Source organism: Halichoeres trimaculatus, unplaced genomic scaffold, assembly GCF_033239565.1.
Source record: "Halichoeres trimaculatus isolate MK-OKI-2021-1 unplaced genomic scaffold, fHalTri1.1 fHalTri1_scaffold_38, whole genome shotgun sequence".
Lineage (NCBI taxonomy): Eukaryota > Metazoa > Chordata > Actinopteri > Labriformes > Labridae > Halichoeres > Halichoeres trimaculatus.
This window is the reverse complement of record NW_027437216.1, coordinates 157,191-178,928: the sequence shown is the minus strand read 5'-3', so window position 1 is coordinate 178,928 and position 21,738 is coordinate 157,191. Positions and strand designations below refer to the sequence as shown.

The 21,738-nt window shown below is 41.7% G+C and overlaps 1 protein-coding gene across 1 annotated transcript; it reads left to right on the top strand.

Annotated features, from left to right (window-relative positions):
* The first annotated feature begins 1,572 nt into the window (after nucleotides 1-1,572).
* Nucleotides 1,573-3,675, top strand: LOC141786529 (zinc finger MYM-type protein 1-like). Its single transcript, XM_074665138.1, has one exon. The coding sequence runs from the start codon at nucleotides 1,573-1,575 to the stop codon at nucleotides 3,673-3,675; it is 2,103 nt and encodes a 700-aa protein (XP_074521239.1).
* The last annotated feature ends 18,063 nt before the right edge of the window (nucleotides 3,676-21,738 follow it).

The window sequence follows — 21,738 nt, the reverse complement described above, 5'->3', positions numbered from 1 at the left end:
GTTGACCTCTTCTGGAGTGTCGTCTCTTCTTTCTAATTTCAAAATTAATGATGATTAATTTTTTTTACAGTTAAAGAACAATGTGATCCTGTGTTATGTTATGTCAACACTAATCACTTTCACTTGAAATGCTAGGGTTAAATAGCTGCCTGTTACCATTTTCACTGAAATTAACATTCTAGTTATTACAATCAAGACAACCCTAAACAAGGCAGACAAAATCATATCCTCAGTGAAACAAACAAGAACTTTGAAACCTTGTTTTGGCGGAAAAGCACCATTTTCTTTGTTTGACCCTTGTGGACTGTTTGGGTTGAAAACAGCCACTTTGAGTAAAATTTTCTGTTATTTGGGGTGCTGGTTTGGCTGAGTGGTGTAGCGTGAATTGGTGTCAAATAATGACCAGTGGCGTTTTCTCCCGGAGGCCAAGGGAATAGAATAGAAGAAAGAATAGAAATAGAAAAATACTTTATTTATCCCCGAGGGGAAATTCAGGAGTCACCGCAGCATTTAAGAAAACATAAGTAAGAAAGAGTATAGAAAGTGCAAAAATGTCCATAAGAAATTAGATGACGACATCCCGTCCACCACTCGTCCACCACTCGTCCACCACTCTCCAGCCCAGCCAGTCTCCACCTCCACAGGGTCCAGGACTGAGCCTCCCCAGCAGTCTGTTCAGTCTCTGTCTCCTGGATCCTGTCTGCTCACAGCAGGCGAAGCTCCTCCGATGTGTCGCGGCGTCCGATGTCTGCTCCGTCAGCCACGTCCGTGAACAGCATGATGCCGCTGGATTGGCACAGCTAGCTCATCCACCCCCCGGAGCGAGATTCCACGTTCCCAACAACGATGGATGGAAGGACAGGTCCACGTCGTCACCTCCCAGCTCACATCCGAGAACCAGCATTTCGTCCTCACCGCCTCCTCCTCAGCTCGAGGGAAATCATCAAGCCCTACACTAGTTAGCATTGACATGCTACAGGCTGCTAACCAGTGGCGGTTTTTCACGGAGGCCAAGGGAAGCCTGGCTTCCCCAAAAAATATAACAAGAAAGAAAAAAAATAGCCTATAAACAAGCTTAACCACAATGTATTTTATATTGTCATTTCCTTGTCAAAACACTACATTGGCGCACCTCTGCTTTGGCTTAGCGTGAGAAGCAAAACAGCGCCCTCCTGTCAAGCTCTCATTGTGTATTACACTACGTGTCTCATGCCCTCTGCCCTGTCAGTCAGCACGGAGGCCCGCTTCACTTTGCCTCCCTTAGAAAAAAAAACAGCCTGTATTAGCCAATCAGGTTGAAGCAAGGCTCATCGCTTACTGGTTGATGCATCATTAAAAAAGATATGAGGGAGGCCAGATCGAATCTGGCTTCCAGCCAATAACACACCGTTACGAAAAAATAAACACACTGATTCAACTGTGCCGGCGCCAGTGTGAGTGTCAGTGTTAGCCCACACAGAAAGTTCAGCTATGGATGGTGACAAAGATCTTGATTTTTTTGTAAAAAATGACTTCAAAAAACTTCCTTTTGAGGTTCAACTAAAGGTCAAGCGGGACGGTAGGCCGACTCCAATGCTCCACTTAACGAAGGGCAGAGCCGATGGAAAAGTCCGCTCTTTTTGTGAAGCTAACTATGCTAGAAACGAGTGGCTAACAGGGAGTGCCAGGCTTAACCGGCTTTTCTGCTGGCCATGTCTGCTGTTTGACAGATCAGGCTCCTTGAACAACCCCTGGAGCACCACAGGATTCGTGGATCTGGCCAACCTCGCGAGGGCCATGGAGAGGCATTCAAAGTCCAGAGGCCGTATAACATCTGAGCTCAAACTTAAACTTTTCGGACGAGTACGGATTGATGAAGCACTGGATCAAGCGGCTGCAATAAGCGTAACGAGGCACAACCAACAGGTGGAGAAAAACCGTGCCATTTTGAAGAGGTTGATTGCTGCTGTATTATATCTCGGAGGCCAGGAGCAGGCATTCCGGGGCCACAGTGAATCGACCAGCAGCTCCGGCAACAGGGGAAACTTCATGGAGCTTGTGCAGACTTTTGCTGAATTTGACACCACCATGGCGGAGCATTTATCATCAGCAACCGCATTTACCGGCACATCAAAGACAATTCAGAATGACATCATCGAAAGCACTGCTCATGTCATCCAGGAAGAAATTGATAAAGAAATAAATGCTGCTCCATTCATAGCCATTGAGGTGGATGATACCACTGACATATCGTGCAGGTGCCAGCTGACAGTCATAGTCCGCTATGTAAACGAGAGCGGCATCATATGTGAGAGGTTTCTTGGTTTCCATGATATTAGTCTGGAGAGAGATGCTGAAACCATTGCTGCAGTGGTGATGAAAACAATTGGCAGCTACAATCCCGAGACAAAGCTGATTTGTCAAACTTATGATGGCGCCAGCTGTATGAGTGGCCAGAGAGGAGGCGTTCAGGCGCTCGTAAAAGTAAAATGTCGGCACGCATTGTTTGTTCATTGCTATGCACACAAACTTAATTTAGTTTTGGCTCAGGGGACAAGCAATATTCGGGAATCAAGACTGTTTTTTGCTTCTCTCGACTCCTTCCACAACTTCTTCAGCCGCTCACCTAAGCGCACAGCACTGCTCAAAGAAGTGGACAGCATCCGCGTGCTCGGCGGCAGCACCACTCGGTGGAACTTTAAAAGCCGCGCAGGGCACGCAGTGCATGAGGGCCGAGGATCACTGATCACTGCATTGGATCGGATCACAGCTGAACCTGGTTGGGACAAGGATGCAATAGCACAGAGCTCGGCATTGAGACAGAAGCTGGATGACTTTGATTTCATGTTCATGCTTGGGGTTTTCAAGACGATTTTTGGTCTGACTGAGCCCCTTTTCCAGGTGCTTCAGAGCAGAGCGTTGGCCATTAGAAAATGTGAGGAAAGAGTCAATGGCACTTTGACTGCTTTAAAAGCAACCCGGAGCACCGAAACCTTCAATCAGCTGTACGAGGAGACAGTACAGGCTGTTGGGATGCCAAACCAGCTGCGACGCAAGCAGCGCTGCCGGGCCTGGGCAGATTTTGAGCTGGGAGTCACTCCGGATGGGGAACATGAGGACACAGGGCCTGTGGATGCCTACCGACGCCTCTTTTTCCAGCTGCTTGATGGTATTGTGCAGCACATGACACACAGGTTTGAGGACATGAAGTGTCTAAGTTTTTTTTGTGTCCTGGATAATGCGTCATTTAAGACGTATTCCCAGCCTGCAGGATTCCCAGGGGTTGAGATCTCTCAGTTGGTTAAAACCTACCCAGTTTTTGATGAACTGAGACTGAGAAATGAGCTGCAAGTCATCTATGCAGATACCCTCTTTCACAAGCCACCAGCTGAGCTCCTGAAGATGCTCATTAAAGATGAACTGACCTCTGCCTTGCCCGAAGTTTGCAAACTACTGAGGCTGATGCTCACCATACCTGTGTCAAGCACGTCTGCAGAGAGGTCCTTTTCCTGCTTGAAAAGGATCAAAACCTACTTGAGAAACAGCTGTGGACAAGACAGACTGGGACATTTGGCCAAGATCTCCATGGAGTCTTCTGTCACACAAGACCTCAAGTCCCGCGGGGAGCTATATGACAGAATCACTACTCGGTTTGCCACGATGAAGGATAGAAGAATGCCATTGCTCTTCAAGTAGCGGTGAGTTACATTAAAAAAATGTATGCATCTTGTGACAAATGGGCTGCCATGCCCCTGTACCTGTCCAGCTTCAGCACCGTGGACAGCACCATGGCCCGCCGTGGCCTTTTTGATGACAGAGTTGTCACATTTTTTCTTATGCATAATGTACCGTATTTTCCGCACTACAAGGCGCTTCGGAAATAGGACGCACCTTCGATGACTGGCCTATTTGACAACTGTTTTCATATATTGGGCGCACCGCATTATAGGGCGCATAGATTAGAAGCTATAGTAGTGGCTGGGGTTGCGTTATGCATACACTAGATGGAGCTGCGCTAAAGGGAATGTCAACAAAACAGTCAATAAGTCAGTCAAACTCAGGCTACATCCACACGAAGCCGCACATTTTCCTGTCCAACTATTTTCTGTGCCGTTTTCAAGAAAAGTGCGCTGTAAAGACGAAGTCGTTTCTGCCGCCAACAAAAGCCGTTTCCAGAGATCAGTTCGGTTCAGGTATTCTCCAGAACGTCCGCCCCCGCAGGCTTACTGTCTCTCACACATGCTGTCCTCTTTTTTTTCACTGGAATGAATGAGAAGTGGGTAGAATAAAAGTACTGTAACAGTAGGCTACATTGTTTGCATGGAAATAACAGGTGAATACTGAATTAAATTCGTTGTCCAAGCTGGCTTCCTCGGTAATTTTTATCACGGGCCGCCACTGCTGCTAACAGCTAATTGCGCATGTAAACAATGCAGCCATGGTTACATGTAGGATCTCCAGACAAACACAGGAGAAAAGTAGTAAAAAATACCGCCGAAGCCACAAAAAGTTTGGTGTCCGTGACCGACAATGAACCATACAAAGTGATGATCCACTCCAAATACAAAGATGACGAAAAAGAGACGAAAAAATTACAAGAAACGGACAAAGACGAGAGAGCTGCTGCAACAGGCAGCTACTCGGGTAGCGCCTAGCAACCGTAAAAGCCATGGGAAGCCATGCTTCATCACTTTTTTCAGACTGTAGCTGTGTTTTAATGAAAATACTCCTTTATAACAGTTTCGATAATTCTTCTGTGTTTCGTCACTGTCATCTCCTCCTTATTTCTCTCCTCTACTTATTGAGCATTTTACAATGTGTAAAACAGCGCCCTCCTAAATGTTATGCTGTGAATAAGTGGTGAAAATATGATACTGCACACTGTTGCCTGCAAGGAAGCCAAGCAGAGTTGGCGTCCCTTGGTGAAAAAAAAAAAAAAAATAACCAATCAGATGAGGCTGCGGTCACTACTCACCTGTGATTGGCCAAGACCGTGTCAAGGGAAGCCACCCTGTCTTTGGCCTCAAACCAATCAAATGACAGAATCATCATCATCATCATCAAGCCACTGAATGAAATCAGCGAGGTTAGCACATTAGCAGTGTGCATGAAGCGGCCGGTTGTGCGTTTGAGTGGGCGGTTGAGTAAATTAATAATACATTTAAGCTAAGTCAAGAGGACAATGTACGCGTGTGAATGAGTGACTGAGGGTGGGGGAGTGAAAGGTGTGTGTCGGTGTTCAAAGTAAGTAAAATGAGCGCTCTCTGGGTGCTCTAACAGGTCATTCCATTACATGAAAAAGCGATATACAAGCTGCAACAAAGTATTTTATGTACCCCACTCCCTAAATATCATACAGATTAGAGGCTTTGTCTCACTTGGCTTCCTCAAAAAAAAAAAATCCCCACACCACGCCACTGATAATGACTAATTAATTATTAACAGCATTCCACTGGAGCCAAAGTATAGCTAACTTTCAAAAGACATCTAAACTTACAATATGTGAGTTTAAATTTAAGTCGGGGCACCACCCAGTTTTGGAGAAAACAGGGAAACTCTAGAAAGGTTTACTGTAAGAATTTGTCATTTAATAATTCATAGAATTATTAATTATCAAGTCTCAATAACAAAAGGACGCTACATCAATTGTGAATTCTTTTGAACGGTGTACAGACGTCGTTAATTTCAACCACACAAAGACAGAAACCAATTTCTTTATATATGAAAAGTTTATTTATTAACTAAAAGAAGAAATATGTGCATGAATAAATGAACAGGTAAAAGATATAAAAGGATAAATACATTGATGAATGGAAAGTGAAACTGATCATAAATAATGGAATAAATGGAATAAAAGGACATAAACCAACCCACATAAATCTCACTAACCCACCCAAGATCTCTGGGGCATTGACCACGATATACCAATAAATGCAAGATAGTCTTACGCAAGTTCTGAGGCCGATTGTGAGAGCGGAGGCGGCGACAGAGGTGACTGGGTCCCGCTGCAGATGTCTGCGGATGTCCGTTGAGGGGTGATGGACAGGCTAGAGGCCTACTGCAGGTCATCTGAGCGTCACGGAGGTGATGTCCAATGAGTTGAGTCCGTAGAGTCGATTCTAACAACGACAGTAGCGGCTGGAACAGCGGCGATGATGCCGGGCGTCGGGTTGAAACTTTGGCAGAGAACCACTGCAGGGAAAGCAGTGAGCAGCGCTCGTCTCCTGACGTCAGCACATGAGGTAGAGACCCAGGCACCAATAGATGACGCAGTCGGGCTGAGGTGACTCAGTCTCAGCCTGGAGAGTCTGGAGCAGGTGCTGAGTTGTGTACGTGTGAAGATTCAGGTGCAGAAGGAGAAGAGCCTTCTGGATGAAGGATGAAGAAAGAGCCTTCGCGAAGAAGGAGGAAGGAAGAGAGCCTTCGTGTAGAAGGATGAAGAGAGAGAGCCTTCGTGTAGAAGGATGAAGAGAGAGAGCCTTCAGGAGGAAGGATTAAAAGAGAGAGCCGAGCCTTCGCGAAGAAGGATGAAGAGAAAGAGCCAATGTTCTTGTCCTGGAGTGGAGTTTTACTCAGCTTTTCCCGCCGAGTCAGTAAGGTCACTTAATGCTGACGCCCCTCCACGTCTCATCTTTCTGCACGTGGATCAGATTGTCCCAGAGATTATTAACTAACTATAACTTTAAACTGTAAAGAGATTCCCACATGTAATAGTCAAAATCACATTTCTTATGATTTAAGCTTCACATCAAGACTAAACATGACAGGTTTTCCTCTTTAAGAACCCAATAAAATAAAAATCAAGATGTTACAATGGGATATGTTTCCAAGACAGCAGTTTTCACACACACACATTATCAATGATTTTCATTACACAGTACATGTTTGCAAAGGTGAAGATGTACATGTAAGTCTTTGTGTAAAAACATTATTTTTGTGCTGTTCTCAACTGTGTTAATCAAAGAGTCTTTGTTTTTAGGAGAAGGAGGGAAGCAGATCTTCCCCTTGGCATTCCTTCTCTCTTGTTCCCAGAGAGAAAGGTCGAGGGTCACAAAATACGAGATGGAGGCTGGGAGGTCTCTCCAAGAGCAGGATGTCTGTACAGTTTCACAAGTCCGTCAGGTGTCAACGAAAAGTCTTTGAATTGACAGCGATGTCTTAATGTTTTACAGTCTTGCAAACATCAGAGAAGGGATGAGGCAGACTTCGGGAGAAAACCACTTTAGCGCAGAGGTCTGTTTTTTCAAAACTTGCTGTATTACCTCTCCTTCCTTAGGGGGGGGGGGGTTTAATTTGGAGACCAGGTCAGAGCTGCGAAACCAGGTCCCAGCCTGACCTACGTTACAGTGGTTAGCAACCAGGCACTTACAAACTTCTGCTGGTCCAGGTTCAAATCCTGCCTGTGACCAGTTTGCAGAGTGTCTTCCCCTACTCTCTCACCCCCTTTAACAAGCCTATCCACTGTCTCTCTCCTATCAATAAAGGCACAGAATGCCCAAAAAATACATTAAAAATAATCTCAGTTATTTGACCATAACTTTTCTTGTATTGCAGCAACTTGAATACATTTTGGGCAGAAAGCTTAATTTACATAATTTATGCAAATACGATTTCAAATTCTTCAAAATGTAAAAAGATCACTGTGGACAAATTTACCGTATACTCGTACTGTTATGGATGTATCAAATCGATTTTTTTCTTTACTTTATCTTCACTTATATATCTTAATTCTCTTCTGCCCTGCTCAGAACTACCAAGCATTGGAAAATGAATAATAAATTTAACCTTTTAATGGCCATTTGAAGAAATATTGCACAGATTATGGGAAGGGTAGCATCGAATGACCTATTTTTCAATTAAAAAAAAACATGACCAGAGACAATTTTTTTTTTTACGTGGCATTATAGTCTTAGATATGTCAAAGGTTAGAAGTATCATTGATTTTTAATCATCTTTCATTTAATTTGTAATATCATTTTTTTTTTTCAAGAAGTTAGGCATGTACTGTGATGGCTGTTTTCAAGTCACTATACTTTTAATTGCTCTAAAAACATATCAGATCAATTTTTTTTCTACTTTTTTTTTTCTTTCTCTGATCTCTTAATCCATTTCTGCTTTTTTCAAAATCACCAAGCATTGAAAAAAAAACAAAAACAAAAACAAAAAAAAAAAACATTTAACCTGTTAATGGCCATTAAAAGAAATATTGGATGGATTATGGTAAGGGTGCAGCATCAAATGACATATTTTTCAATATGAAATATGATCAGAGACAGAATTTTTTTTTACATGGCATTATAGTCTTCAATATGTCAAAGATTAGTAGCGTCATTGATTTTTAACCCTCTATTACATCAATTATTTCTTAAAAATGGTAGAAAATGTTTTGAATGCTTTTATTACTTAAAATGGCCTAAATATAGATAAATGAAAAAAATACTACTATACTTTTAACTGCTCTAAAAACACATCAGATCAATATTTTTTCTACTTTTTTGCTTAAATTTCCATTCCAATACTGCCCTGCAAGCATTTAACAAAAAAAAAAAAAAGTAACCCTTTGAGGGCAGTTTCAAGAAATAAGATCTCTTATCATGGATAAAACATGAATCAACTGATCTTCAAATGATTTAAAGCATATATAAGTAGGTTTTACATTCTGGATTTGACAAGTACATAAGGAAAAATGAGGCTTTTGTCATTCAATAGTCAATGTCTTTCTTGAGAATCCATCAATCCCTCCAAAAAGTACTATATTGTACTTTAAATAAGAGGGGACAAAAAGGCATTATCATCTATTACTGTTTTTCACATTGTTGGAAAATCTATCAAGAGGTGAGGAGTTAAAAATCATGATTACCTTATGAGTTTGTGGTTTGTGTCAATGTGCATCAATGATCTGGGGCCTGGGACAGAGTATGCTCTCTGCACAACACACCGCAACTCTGACATTCTCAATACTACATTCTGCAGTGTCAACCCTGTGCATTGTTGCACGGACCCTCTGCCACTGCACTCTGTGCCCCTGTGCCCGCAGCAGTCCCAGCATCATGCTATATCCTGCATGTGGGTTAGTAGAGTGGAGGGCTGACACCAGGTTGTCAAGTTCAACGTCAGTAAGCTCACTATACAGAGCCCTTACAGACAACCCCCAATCATTCATACGCCTGCGCAGAGTCCGCTGAGAAACCCTGACAAGCTTTGCAATGCACTGAACTGACAGGCCCATGTTGAGAAGCTGAGTTACATACCGGTCGTCGTCATTGAGCACAACTCTGGGGCACCCCCCAGTTTGCCTCTCCAGGACAACAGTTGCACAGGTCTCCTTGTTATTCTGACCAGTCACTAGGTGATGCAAAGCTGTAAGTGCATGATTAACAGCTCGTGCGGTGTCAAGCTGGCTTGACAATGCACTGAATAAAATTAACTCTTGATAGTCTAGGGCCCTCCTCACAGGAGGGCGGCCCCGTATCATCTTGGAGTCGGCATCAAAACATGTATCACTGTTTACACATCGTATTGTGCATAGGCTTGTGCATTTACATAACGCAAAACTGTCGTCGGGTTGTCTGGTTCTGCTCCGAGGCGGATTCCACGTCAACAAGTGCTCATGCACGCGTAACATGCTGCGTCTCTGCATGAGCACTTGTTGTTGTTGCCATAGCTGGTGTTGTTCATGCTCTCTGAGAAAATGTTGATATAATAGTGGAAGCAATATTTGTAGCTGCTGGAACAATATCAGGGGCCTGTACTACGAAGCTGGATTAAGTCATCCAGGATAACTCTGTGACAACTCGCTGAACTTCACCGGATCTCCGTTATCCAGATCTGCTGTACTACAAAGCTCGTTATCAACTCAATAAGTAAATCTGGCTGGGAGCTGTGCGCGCACACATTAAATGGGCGTGGTTAGCGGCCCCAGAGCATTTTCCACAATGGAGAAGAGAGCAGCCTACTTTAAGGCTGAGGAGCAGCTAATAATCCTGCAAAAAATACGAGGAGTACTGCAGTATTATCCAGGCTGGAGGGATTGCTGCAAAAAATCACCGACTCTGTGAATGCGTAAATTTCCAAAATGCTGATATTAATAGACCTAACTCATCACGTGACGACACGGGCAGTTAGGTCCTTATTCATTAATGTTGTCAGTCAGTGTGTGTGTGATCAGCATCATATCCGACCTCATAATTAGAAAGAGTCAACTTTCCTACAAATTCCAAGGAAAACGCTCATTATAGGCAATTTGTATTGCAGATGCAATAGCAGTGGGGGAAAAAATGACGTGGGAGCCCATAAAAAATAGATATAAAAGCATCCTTCCAAGTGGTCAGTATGAATTTCCTGAATTTCTCTTTGGTATTTTTCATTTAGTTTCATGTCATGAAAGATTCCATTTGCACACACTTCTACTTTTCCCTGACAATGTCTCAGTTATGATAATCAGTAAGATATCGTTTGCTCACAGCCCATAAGAAAAAATGGTGGGCCAAAAAGACAGGGGGCGGTCCCGCACCGGAGGACTTCACTCCGGCTGAGCAAATTGGTGACTGAGTGGTCTTTCATGCCCGCCCGAGAGAACCAATTGGTCAGCGGGCGGTCTGTCACACCCTGTGAGCTCTTATCCTGGAACTTAACCTGCTCTGGACCAGGGCTGTTTCCCAAAGCCCAGGTACCTTGCCTTGCCTTGCCTTGGTAGGCGGTGCCTCCGAAGCCACTTCCTTCCAATCCAAGGCAAGTGTCCTGCCTCTGCTCAAAAGGAGATGCTAATGGAACAGCCTACAAAGGCATATTGTGGGAGGAGCTCAGACGGCTTCAAATATTGTCATAACTTGCCACTTTTCTACACTTTCTGCTTTTTTATTGTCACATCATTGACACTCTGCAGGTGCAGCTTCTCAGTAATTATAGTTATGTGAGTGACACACAAAAGAGTTAAGTGGTGGACATGGTATAAGTTGTTATTTTCAGAGGTGTATTTTGTTACTTACATTTAATTTGGAATTTACCACGCGCCTCCGCTGGTGCGTCTTTTCCTTCCATTTTTTTTTTCCTTTTTTGTAGATTCACGCGTTGCATGTTGGGTATTTATAGCCATGGCAAGGCAGCGAAGGATAAACCTGTGTATCCTTGGTCAATTAGCCACATGCTAACCAAACGGAGGACATATGCCTCCGGAGGACATGAACATTGGAACAGCACTTGGGCAGCGACTGATGATGTGGATGCCTGCCCACGCCCACCCCACGCCCACATCAGACCAAGGCAAGGCAAGGTACCTTGGCTTTGGGAAACAGCCCAGGTTTGGCGTTCAGCATCAGTTACCGGGGCAACGTGTCTGGATAATCCACAGTCGTAGTACGGAAAACCCGAAACTTATCCTGGAAGTTGTCTCTCTAAGAGCTATTCCAGCTTCGTAGTACAGGCTCCAGAATCAGTCCGCCTGTCGCCATCGTTGTTGTTGTTGTGTGTGACATCGTGGGTTGGGGGGCGGGGAGTAGGAGGGGTACTATGAGGTCACCGTCTTTTCCGGACTTATCGGTTTATACCAAGTACAGCATGAAGACGAATACACAGATATGCACCTGTAGACCCGTTTTCAAAAAAGATGCGGAGTCATGGACAAATACGGGTCTCTGTGTGTCAATATCACTGGATCGATACTTTATTTTACCGGAGTCATAGAAATTCGTACTCATGTAAGACCCACATAGGTCCAGTGGGGCTCGGTCAAGGAGACTTGAAAGTATTATGGACAGCCTGTCCAGTAAGTGATTCAAGAGCATGTCCTAAAAGAGAAAGAGACAGGGAAGGGGTTGCAATAGTACATACAATAGTACGATAGTACAATAGTACATAAATAGTATGTACAATATGTGAGGAAACCATGAAACAAAACATTTTATAGTATTTTGTTTTAATATTACTGTTGCATAGATGTGTATGTTGCCTTTTACTGCTGTTTTTATTCAGGGCTATGCTCACTTAAGTGTTAAGAACTTGAGCACAGAAATACAAACACAAATGCAAGACACAAAACAGTGGGCAAAAAAGAGTATAATCAGAGTCCAGGCAGAGTTCGCTACACAAAGAGCCTTCTTTACGCCTCCTCACCTGCACCCGCTCCCGTGACCACATCACCCCCGTCCTCCAACATCTCCATTGGCTTCCTGTCACCTTCCGCATACAGTTTAAAATTCTCCTCCTCGCCCATAAAGCCCTCCACCACAGGTCCCCTCCTACCTCACTGACCTCCTCCACCACCACATTCCCTCCCATAACCTCCGTTCCTCACACACCAACCTCATGTCTCCCCCTCACAGAACCAAGCCCCGAACCTGGGGAGACGGAGCATTTTCCATAGCTGCCCCCACTCCCTTGAACTCTCTCCCCACACAAATCCAAAACTGCTCCGACTTCTCTTTATTTTAAATCTCTGTTAAAAAATCACCATTTTAGATTAGCTTTTAACTTGTGATTGTACTGTTTTTTTGTTTTGTTTTGTTTTGTTTTGTTTTGTTTGACTTCTGTTTGACTTCTGTTTGACTTCTGTTCATTGCTTGTATTGATTTTAACAGTTGTTAAGTGTCTTTGAGTTCCTGAAGAGCGCTATATAAATAAAATTTATTATTATTATTATTATTATTATTATTATTACAAAAGGCGGTCCAAAACAGGCAGAAGAAACAGGCAGACATGGGGCTAAAAGTAAGGTCAAAAAAGGCAGGCAAGGATCAGAACACTGCAAAACTCGAGGTGCGTTTCAAAGCAATAAAGTTCCATCCTTCCTTCCTCCATTTGCGTCGTTCAATTGCATCTTAGTCCCTCCCACCAGAGATGCACTGAGAGAGGCGAGGATATGAAGAGAGGAGCGAGGATGGAGGAGATTCGTTTTTAGAGCAATGGGACATCCTCTCTTCCAGAGCGTCACATGAAGCAACGTGTTTCATTGATGATGGCATCAGCTGATCACCTCTGGATCATCCGTCGTTCAGCTCTAACAGCTGTTTGTGTGTCTGCACATGTGTGCTGTAACAACTCTGATAAAACATAAACAGTAACAGAGCTTTGTCTGTTCCTGAAACCAGTTTAAGAAACACATTGCCATGAAAAAAACCTGCTCTCTGTTTATTCTGTGTGCAGTTAAGAAGCTCGAGGATCACTTTACCGGTAAAATGTGTAATTGTTAGATTTGTGAATTATTTATCCTTTACCTAGATCACATCTGATCGTGAACTCTGAAACGTATTAATAAAACCAAGTTTATTGTGTCGCAGGAAGATGTTATTTACTAAATTTTAGTATTCAGTATTAATCATCCGTCATGTTGATTCAATGATGGTTGTGTTCAGTATTTTGTGCTTTAAACTTACAACATTTTATTACCAGCTTTATGATCAGTTTCGGAACGATCCTCAGTGCCTGTTTTCAGCTCTTTTTTTTTCCTCATCAAACTCTGTTGTGTTTGTGAAGTTTCATGTAGAGAAGTCTGAACTGCTGCAGCGTTCAATCAGAGAGTGATATTCCATATGGGGGCATGTTTGTCACTGAAAAGACTTCCGCAAAGCCAGCTCTCCTGTTTTCTCGATGATGGCTCCTCCAATAAGTCTCCTCCCTCCTCTCCCCTCCGCTTTGGGGCAGCCTTAAAAATGGCGACTCAAAGTACTTCCGGTGCCTCAGAGGAGAGAAGAGAGAGGCGGCATGAAATTATCGCTGAGACGCACCCTGACTGCGACTGTGAGTGAAGGCTGGGATAAAGACTGTAAAGTACAACAAACTGGCAACAAGACAGTGAGACGCATAAGACACACAAGAGGTAATGAGGGTGATGCATACCCAGCCATCAATATGTCTTAGGACGTCTTAAGATGTCTTGATAACGAGATCAAGACGTCTCAAGACATGTTTGTATGTCAAGACGTCTTAAGGCATCTTAAGACAAAACTTTGAAGACGTCTTAAGACATGTCAGAGCAGAACATGAGATGCACCTGGACCAATTTGTGTCTTGAAGACACTGAGTGTCTCAAGATGTCTTAAGACATGAGACATTGAGTGTCTTAAGACATCTTGAGACACTCAGTGTCTTCAAGACATTGAATGTCTTAAGATGTCTGAAGACACTCAGTGTCTTCAAGACATTGAATGTCTTAAGACATGCTTCCTTTGTCTTGAAGGCATTCACATCTTAAGATTGCTTAAGACATGGTATGTAGTGTGGACCAATTATAGACACTTTTAAAGTGTTGGTTTTAACTCCCTAGGAGTTGAATCAACACTTCTGAATTTGCTGTGCAGGATCTTCAGACATTTCCGCAGTTGATGAACGTCTCTGCTGCATATTTTACTTCAACAAAAACACAAATAAATGGACTCCCACCGAAAAAATCTGATATCGGTCTGCATTCACGCTTTATTTAGAGAATTTTCAGCGTGTTACTGTCACGCAAAAACACAGCTAAATAGGGCTCTAGTTGTCACCGTGTCTCTTCATCCTGGCAGACTACCTGCATTTGTTTATTTCTGGCACGCTGCACGCGGACTGATACACTAAGCGGCGAGCATCTCGTAGCCAGCTGTGGCTCTGCAGCTGAGGTAGCGCCGTTTTACAACATGATGAGAACTAGTGCCTTATTTAGCTGTGTTTTTGTGTGAAAGTAATGCGCTGAAAATTCCCTAAATAAAGCGTGAATGCAGACCGAGAGATTTTTTCGGTGTGAGTCTGTTTATTTGTGTTTTTGTTGAAGTAAAATATGGCCCCGTCTGAATGCATAGGAAACCGGCTGACGAGCAGGGAGGGGGTGTTTGGTGCGAGTGCTCTGGGCTTCTGCTGCACAAAAACACTGCTGTAGGGGTAATTTCTGCCCTAAACCTTGTGATAGGACCCAACTTGTTCCATTCCAGAGTATCACTCTAAATGTGTTTTATGATTCATTATGCGACTGATCACTGTCGGCCTGTCTTCAAAAATGTATTCATTCATTCAATTCATTCAACACAGTGCTTTTTTATCAGTGCATCCAGCACACTGATATGCTCTGTGTTGTGATCAATGCCACATTTGTGCTCTCTACTTGCTCCAAAAAGCTTTCAAAATTAAACATCAAACTCCTGAGGTACCCACAAAAAGCTGACAGAAGCGATAAAGATATCTTCAGTATCTTAAATCATAAATTGAATCATGTCGTGGTGTTTTTTTTTTTTTGCTCTACAAAGACTTCTATGCATTAAACTGTAATGTTCTCTTTGTTGTGCTAAGTATTTAACACATTATCCCTTTTAAGCTCATATCACATAGCTTTAAGTAATACTTTTTGAATGAGTTGTTGCTGTTGAGTTGATGTGCTAGTTCACTCTGTAGAGTAGAAACTCAGCTATGGCTTCTAAAAACATAAAGGGGTTGTTGCTTTTTAGTGAGAAACTTACTAATCAACGCTCACAATATTTTCATTTGCTTCATAATACAATATCAGCAAGTTGTACTGTCTTTAAGGTACTTGGAACTAAAACGTGAATAGAAAACAAACCTTTACATTGTGACCACAAGATGGCAGCATGTGACTACAAGAGAAATCACTGCAAAAAATGTCATCCTTGTATTCAGGCTGAACAATATTGAATTAAAGATACAACACCCACCAAACCCAATTTATGAAATTAACGGTACAGGTGTGATTTTGGTATGTCTTGTTTGATGTGCGCGCTGCACAGGATCTCATGTGTTCACCTCTACTTTATTGTTTGAACGGTGGCACAGCAGCAGCGTTTGGTTTTCTCTTCAAGCCCCTCAAACCTTTTCTGTGCATTTTCTGATTGATGGGAGTTCCCAACTAGATCATCAATTTTTCCCTGCCTTGCATTTTTGTTAATCTAATCTCTAACGCTGTGATAACTTAAATCACTGACAGTATTACACACAGGAATTTACGAAAAGTGACGATTAATTCATTTCAAAATACAAACAGAAAACTAAACTATACCAAAAAGTATTGGGTGTATGAAATCAGTAATGTCAGTGGTGTACATGTGGGTGTGTGTGAAGGCATTAGAGTGTATGCGGTGTTGAAGAGTGCGTTAACAAAATCCAAACTAAAACAACGGGTAACTCCAGCTCCTGGCCTAGGCAGAACAGAAGAGAAAAAGGAAGGGGGGAAGAGCAAGAAATGCCCCCTTTTATGCTGGGTAGAGCAATGAGCCCAGGTGCTCCAAATCACCCCAGCACCTTGAAAGACACAGTAACAACTGTTAGTCAAAGACGACCAGTAGGGGTCATCACAGTTATCTTATCTTATCTTATCTTATCTTATCTTATCTTATCTTATCTTATCTTATCTTATCTTCAGGGACCATGAGTATTTTTCTTGAAAAAAGTGTGGGTTTTTTATTTGACCCAAAAGGATAATGATAATCGCTGAAATTAACCTAGTGTGGCAGATTGCACTGCCAATCACTTATTTTAGACAACACAAGGCATAATCACCCAGAGAATTACTTTCAGATGATCTGCAGCATGAAAAGGAGACACACATTCCTCAGCTTAATAAACGGAACACTATTGACAATTGCCCTCATCTTGGTCCATCATAAAGGAGCACTTTTTTTTTTTTTTTGAATGATCATTGCTGCTTTTGCCAGATTCTTCCATTTACATTTTGAGTCCAGAAAAGAAGCAACAAATCCAATATAAAAGTCAGTTAAGTTCGGGGGTAGTGTTTTACTCTGTGCTCCACTAGAGGGCAACGATACTTCAGTGTTCAATGTCTATTGCTCTGTCATCTCTGTCAGTCTACTCTGTGTTGGAATAAATATCACTCTTCTTTTAAGGATTATTTATCCCCTAAAATGCCCCAGCTTTTAAATCTCACCCCTACAGAAAGCTTTATCATTTATTTTGTTATGCATAAGCTAACCAGGAGGAGCCTACATCAAGTCCCATCTGATGCTTACGATAAAGTGCTTGGTTAGTTGCATTAGGTGTGCTTGGGACAACACCTGACTTTCCTATGTGTCCTCTTAGATGCAGTTCTATTCATGGAGTTGAATTATTAGAAAAGAGAACAGCTATTACAAATTGAATTTGGTTTTGCAATTGGGTATTTAATTATTAGTTATGTTGAATTATAATATATATATATGTAATGTAAATAGAAACATTAAGTATTACTTACGTATCTAGTTCAAACTATTTATAGATGTGGGCAGCTATGAGCCAGAGCAAATGTGCCCAAACTTACTTTTGAAAAAGGACAAGGTCAGGCAGCTTTTGCTGATGTATTGTTTCACCCTGAAAGTATAATCTGAATGCTTTGTGTGAACTCTTTCTTTGAGTGATTTCTGTAAAATCAGTCCCTCAGTGAACTCAAACCTCCTTGTTCCATCTCACAGACTAATGACATCAAAGCTCACCTGTCCCTCAGGTGTCTCTGATCCCAGATGATCAGTGGTCAGTTTTCTGCAGTATTACGTGATTGCTTATACATCGGTAAACTCTGCTTCTGAACCAGGAACACATTTTCCATTAGGGGGCAATATGAGCAATACAAATCAGGATGTTTTTATGTCATGATCAGGATCTGGATTTGATCAGGATTGATTTTCATGTTCATACTATTCCGACCTCAAACAAGACTTCTAGACCAAAATACAGGTACATCTCAAAAAATTAGAATATCTTGAAAAAGTTAAATACATTTCATCACTCATTTCAGAATGTGTAACCCATACAGTATACAGACTTATTACAGATAGCGTGAAACATTTCAAACATTTATTGCTTGAAATTTTGGTAATTGTGGCTTATAGATAATGAAAACTTAAAGTCAATCAATCAATCAATCTTTATTTATATAGCGCCAAATCATAACAAATGTTATTTCAAGACACTTAACAAAAGTGTATCAGGATATTAGAATATTACTTAAGATTAATAAAAAAAGATATTTTAAACAAAATGTCAGGCTACTGAAAAGTATGTTCATTTCCATGCACTCAGTACTTGGTTGGGCCTCCTTTTGCATGAATTACCGCATCAATGCGGCGTGGGAGCAATTAGTGTGTGGCACTGCTCAGGTGTAATGGAAGCCCAAGTTGCTTTGATAGCAGCCTTCAGGTCATCTGCATTGTTGAGTCTGGTGTCTCTCATCTTCCTCTTGACAATAATTGAGTTTGCTGGCCAATCAAGCACAGTAACACCATGGTCCAACCAGCTTTTGGTACCTTTGGCAGAGTGGGCAGGTGCCAAATCCTGCTGGAAAATGAAATCGGCATCTCCATAAAGCTGGTCAGCAAAAGGAAGCATGAAGTGCTCTAAAATTTCCTGGTAGATGGCTGTGCTGTCACTTCAGAAAACACAGTGGACCAACACCAGCAGATGACATGGCTCTGCAAATCATCTCTAACTGTGGAAACTTCACACTGGACTTCACAACATGGATTCTGTGCATCTCCACTCCTTCTCCAGACCCTGGGACCTTGATTTCCAAATGAAATGGGAAATTTGCTTACATCTGAAAAGAGGGCTTTGGACCACTGAGCAACAGTCCAGCCCTTTTTCTCCTAAGCCCAGGTAAGATGCTTCAGACGTCTCTGATTCTGTCCACTAAAAACAGCCTTGAGACCTACTTATGGGCCTCCATCAACAGGTTCAGAACCACCGCACTTGTAGATTGAATTTGAAGCTCGATCCTTCAAACATTGCTCTTTTATCATGAAGAATATGAGACCCGGGTAACCTCAGGATGAAGTAATCATTTTGAAAACAGTCAGTCAGTGAAACAGAGGATCAGAGCTGGGAGTGGCTTGACACGAAGAATACAACATTTGAAGCCCATTTCTAAAATTTGTCTGTGTGAAGTGGCTCTTGATGCACTCAGGATACCTTTGCATGTGTTTTGAGTTAATTAGTTGATTAGGGTGTGACACCATGACTTTACAGGAGAACTTTTTCACAATATTCTAATGTTCTAAGACACTGCAATTTTGGTTTTCATTATCTATAAGACACAACTATCAAAATTTCAAGGAATAAATGTTTGAAATTTTTTACTGTATCTGTAATGAATCTATGTAATATATGGGCTTCACATTCTGAAATAAGTGATAGAAAATATTGAACTTTTTCATGATATTTTATTTTTTTGAGATGTACCTGTATTTCTGATTTCTTCATTCTGAACATTTTTTTTCTGCCCCATTTCTAACTTTAATCTGCTTGTGTTTTCTGATGTGTTTTTTTTAAGTCTCACATTTTCACATCCCGATGAATCCAAATTTTTAAAGACATCAGCTGAAGAGTTGTTGAGTTCTGCTGAATGTACAGAGCTTTAGCTTCAGACCAGCAGCCTTTGCACATTCCAGATGGAGTTTAGTGAGATCTTACAGATAGACTTTGGTTTGGTTTGTGACTCTGACATAAAATGTAAATGTAAACATGATTTAAAACATGATTGGTAGCAGTGACATAATTAATACATTGCAAGATGAAATGGAATTTCAAGCCTGACTTTGGACATGCCTGAGTAGAGGGCAAAAAAAGACACTTCATCCAACAAAAGCATTCCTTTAACAGAGTTATTCTAAAACATCAAGAAATGAGTGCTGTGCATAGATGTTACTTTGATTACTTTTGAGTTGGTAATTGTAAACTCGTTTCATACAGAGATAATCAAAGGGATCCCACACATGCAGCAGATGGTCTTGGGTCTGTCACCACAGGGCACTGCAATGTGTAATTTGATTTAACCCCTATACTTTAGCATGAGAACACGTGCTCGCTGTTAAACCACAGCTCTCCTGTTGGTGACATTTCACCCATGATGCCTTTATTAAATACTAGATAATAGCAACATAAATATTGCAGTCTAACATGGAATTGCTGTGTCTCTATATGCCAAAACATGACCAAAAGAACTCAAACCAGACCAAAACAAAAGAAAAACGTTTAAAACTCTCCCGATGTACATGCTTCAGTCTACTACCAAATGGACTGCAGGTGTTAGATAAAACCCGAAATTACAGGCACTCATAAAAACAAGCAATGAAGTATGTGCATGTGTGCTGTTCATACTTTTATGTGTGTGTGTGTGTGTGTGTGTGTGTGTGTGTGTGTGTGTGTGTGTGTGTGTGTGTGTGTGAGTGAGTGAGTGAGTGAGTGAGTGTGTGTCTCCACTCAGTCACTCAGTGTCCTATTCTGTGGTGAAGCTATAGCCACAATTTGTGCGGGCTTCCTGACACTCCCACCACTCCTTCTGCCAACCAGAGGGAGGACTGTCACCACCAAGTTAGAGCTTCACTCTATCCACTCTCTCCTCACTGTGGCATTCATCACGACATACTGAAAGAGAAAGGTAAGCCCTGTCATGTCTTTTCTGTTGTGTAACTTGTCTTAGCAGCTTTTTAAAGAGGATTCCTCTCATTGTAAACAGATATTGAGAATACCAGTGTCTTAAGACATGGAAATGAACTTATGAAGTGAAAGTGATGTTTGTCTCCAAAAGAAAGCATTCCATCAATACTTGTGATTAGTAAGTGGCCCCTTTTGTTTAATCTGCTTTTTTTGGTTAATAGGATGGTTGTTTTTCATTTAGCAACTATGTATAAATGCATGTTTGTTTCTTGCTGTTACTTTTTAGCTTCTCCTTAACTTCATGTCACTGTTGCATGAGTTTGGTTTAACCACAAGTGACCAGCTATCAGGACAGAGAAGACAAGCTAAATATACAGTATAACTGCATACATGCACCTCTGTGATTATAGGTCAGCGAGGTCTCCTCTGCCTGAGCAGATGGCACAACTTCCCCTCTGTCTTTCGAGCTCAGTTGGCATTTCAAGTTGCATTTTTAGCATAGCCTAAAATAATTTGTTGTTCCAACCAAATTACCGAATATAACTTCTCTAATGTAATTGGAAGAAATGGAGAAGGTGAGTGGGATTGTATGCAAGACAGTCAATGGATGACCCTTAGTTTTGGATGTGTTCCCACTCATGCAGCATTAAAGAGCTCACTTATCATGTATTACCACAAGTTTTTTTAAGGCAGGAAAGAAATCCTTTTTGTAGCTTTTCACTTTGAATGGAGTTGTACAAAGATTATTTATAGATTTTACACTACATTGTTTCTTCTTCTCTAAGCAGAAAGTATATGTCTACAAGCAATGAAACATGCACCAGCCCATGTTCAGATTAGACATGACTTATCTTGATTGAAAACAGCCTGCAGAAGCTAGCTGAAGGGAATGTCAATCAGTGTTAACAAGCATAAGACTTGACCTGCATGTGTCACCCTTTGATTTGGTCACATACTCTCTAAACATACTGTGATTAAATATAAATTCAGATCACAAAGCTAACTATGAAAATAGACTAAAGTGGCAAGTGGCACAAATACATTTGATAATATCAAAATTTTTCTGTGACTGTTTAGATCCTGAATAAGTGTGTCAGGTGAGCAGCAACTAATTTTTACCCTTATATATACGTAGAGTTGGGTGTAGACCTCTGGTGGTTGTAATGAATGGTTCAATCTCAAGCCCTCTTACAGTGGGGGGGGGGGGGGGGGGGGGGGGGGGGGGGGGCTGACACACTTAACCAGGAGCCACATGAGACACCTAAATTGTGTCAGAGAGCCATCAACTTTCTTTCATTGTAAAATGAATTGTTTTGAATAGCTGATACTGATAATCAGAAGAATAAAGCACTCTGTAAATATTTATATTGGGTTAAGTGAAATTGTGGTTTATAGGTCAAATAAGAAAACAAAAACAAT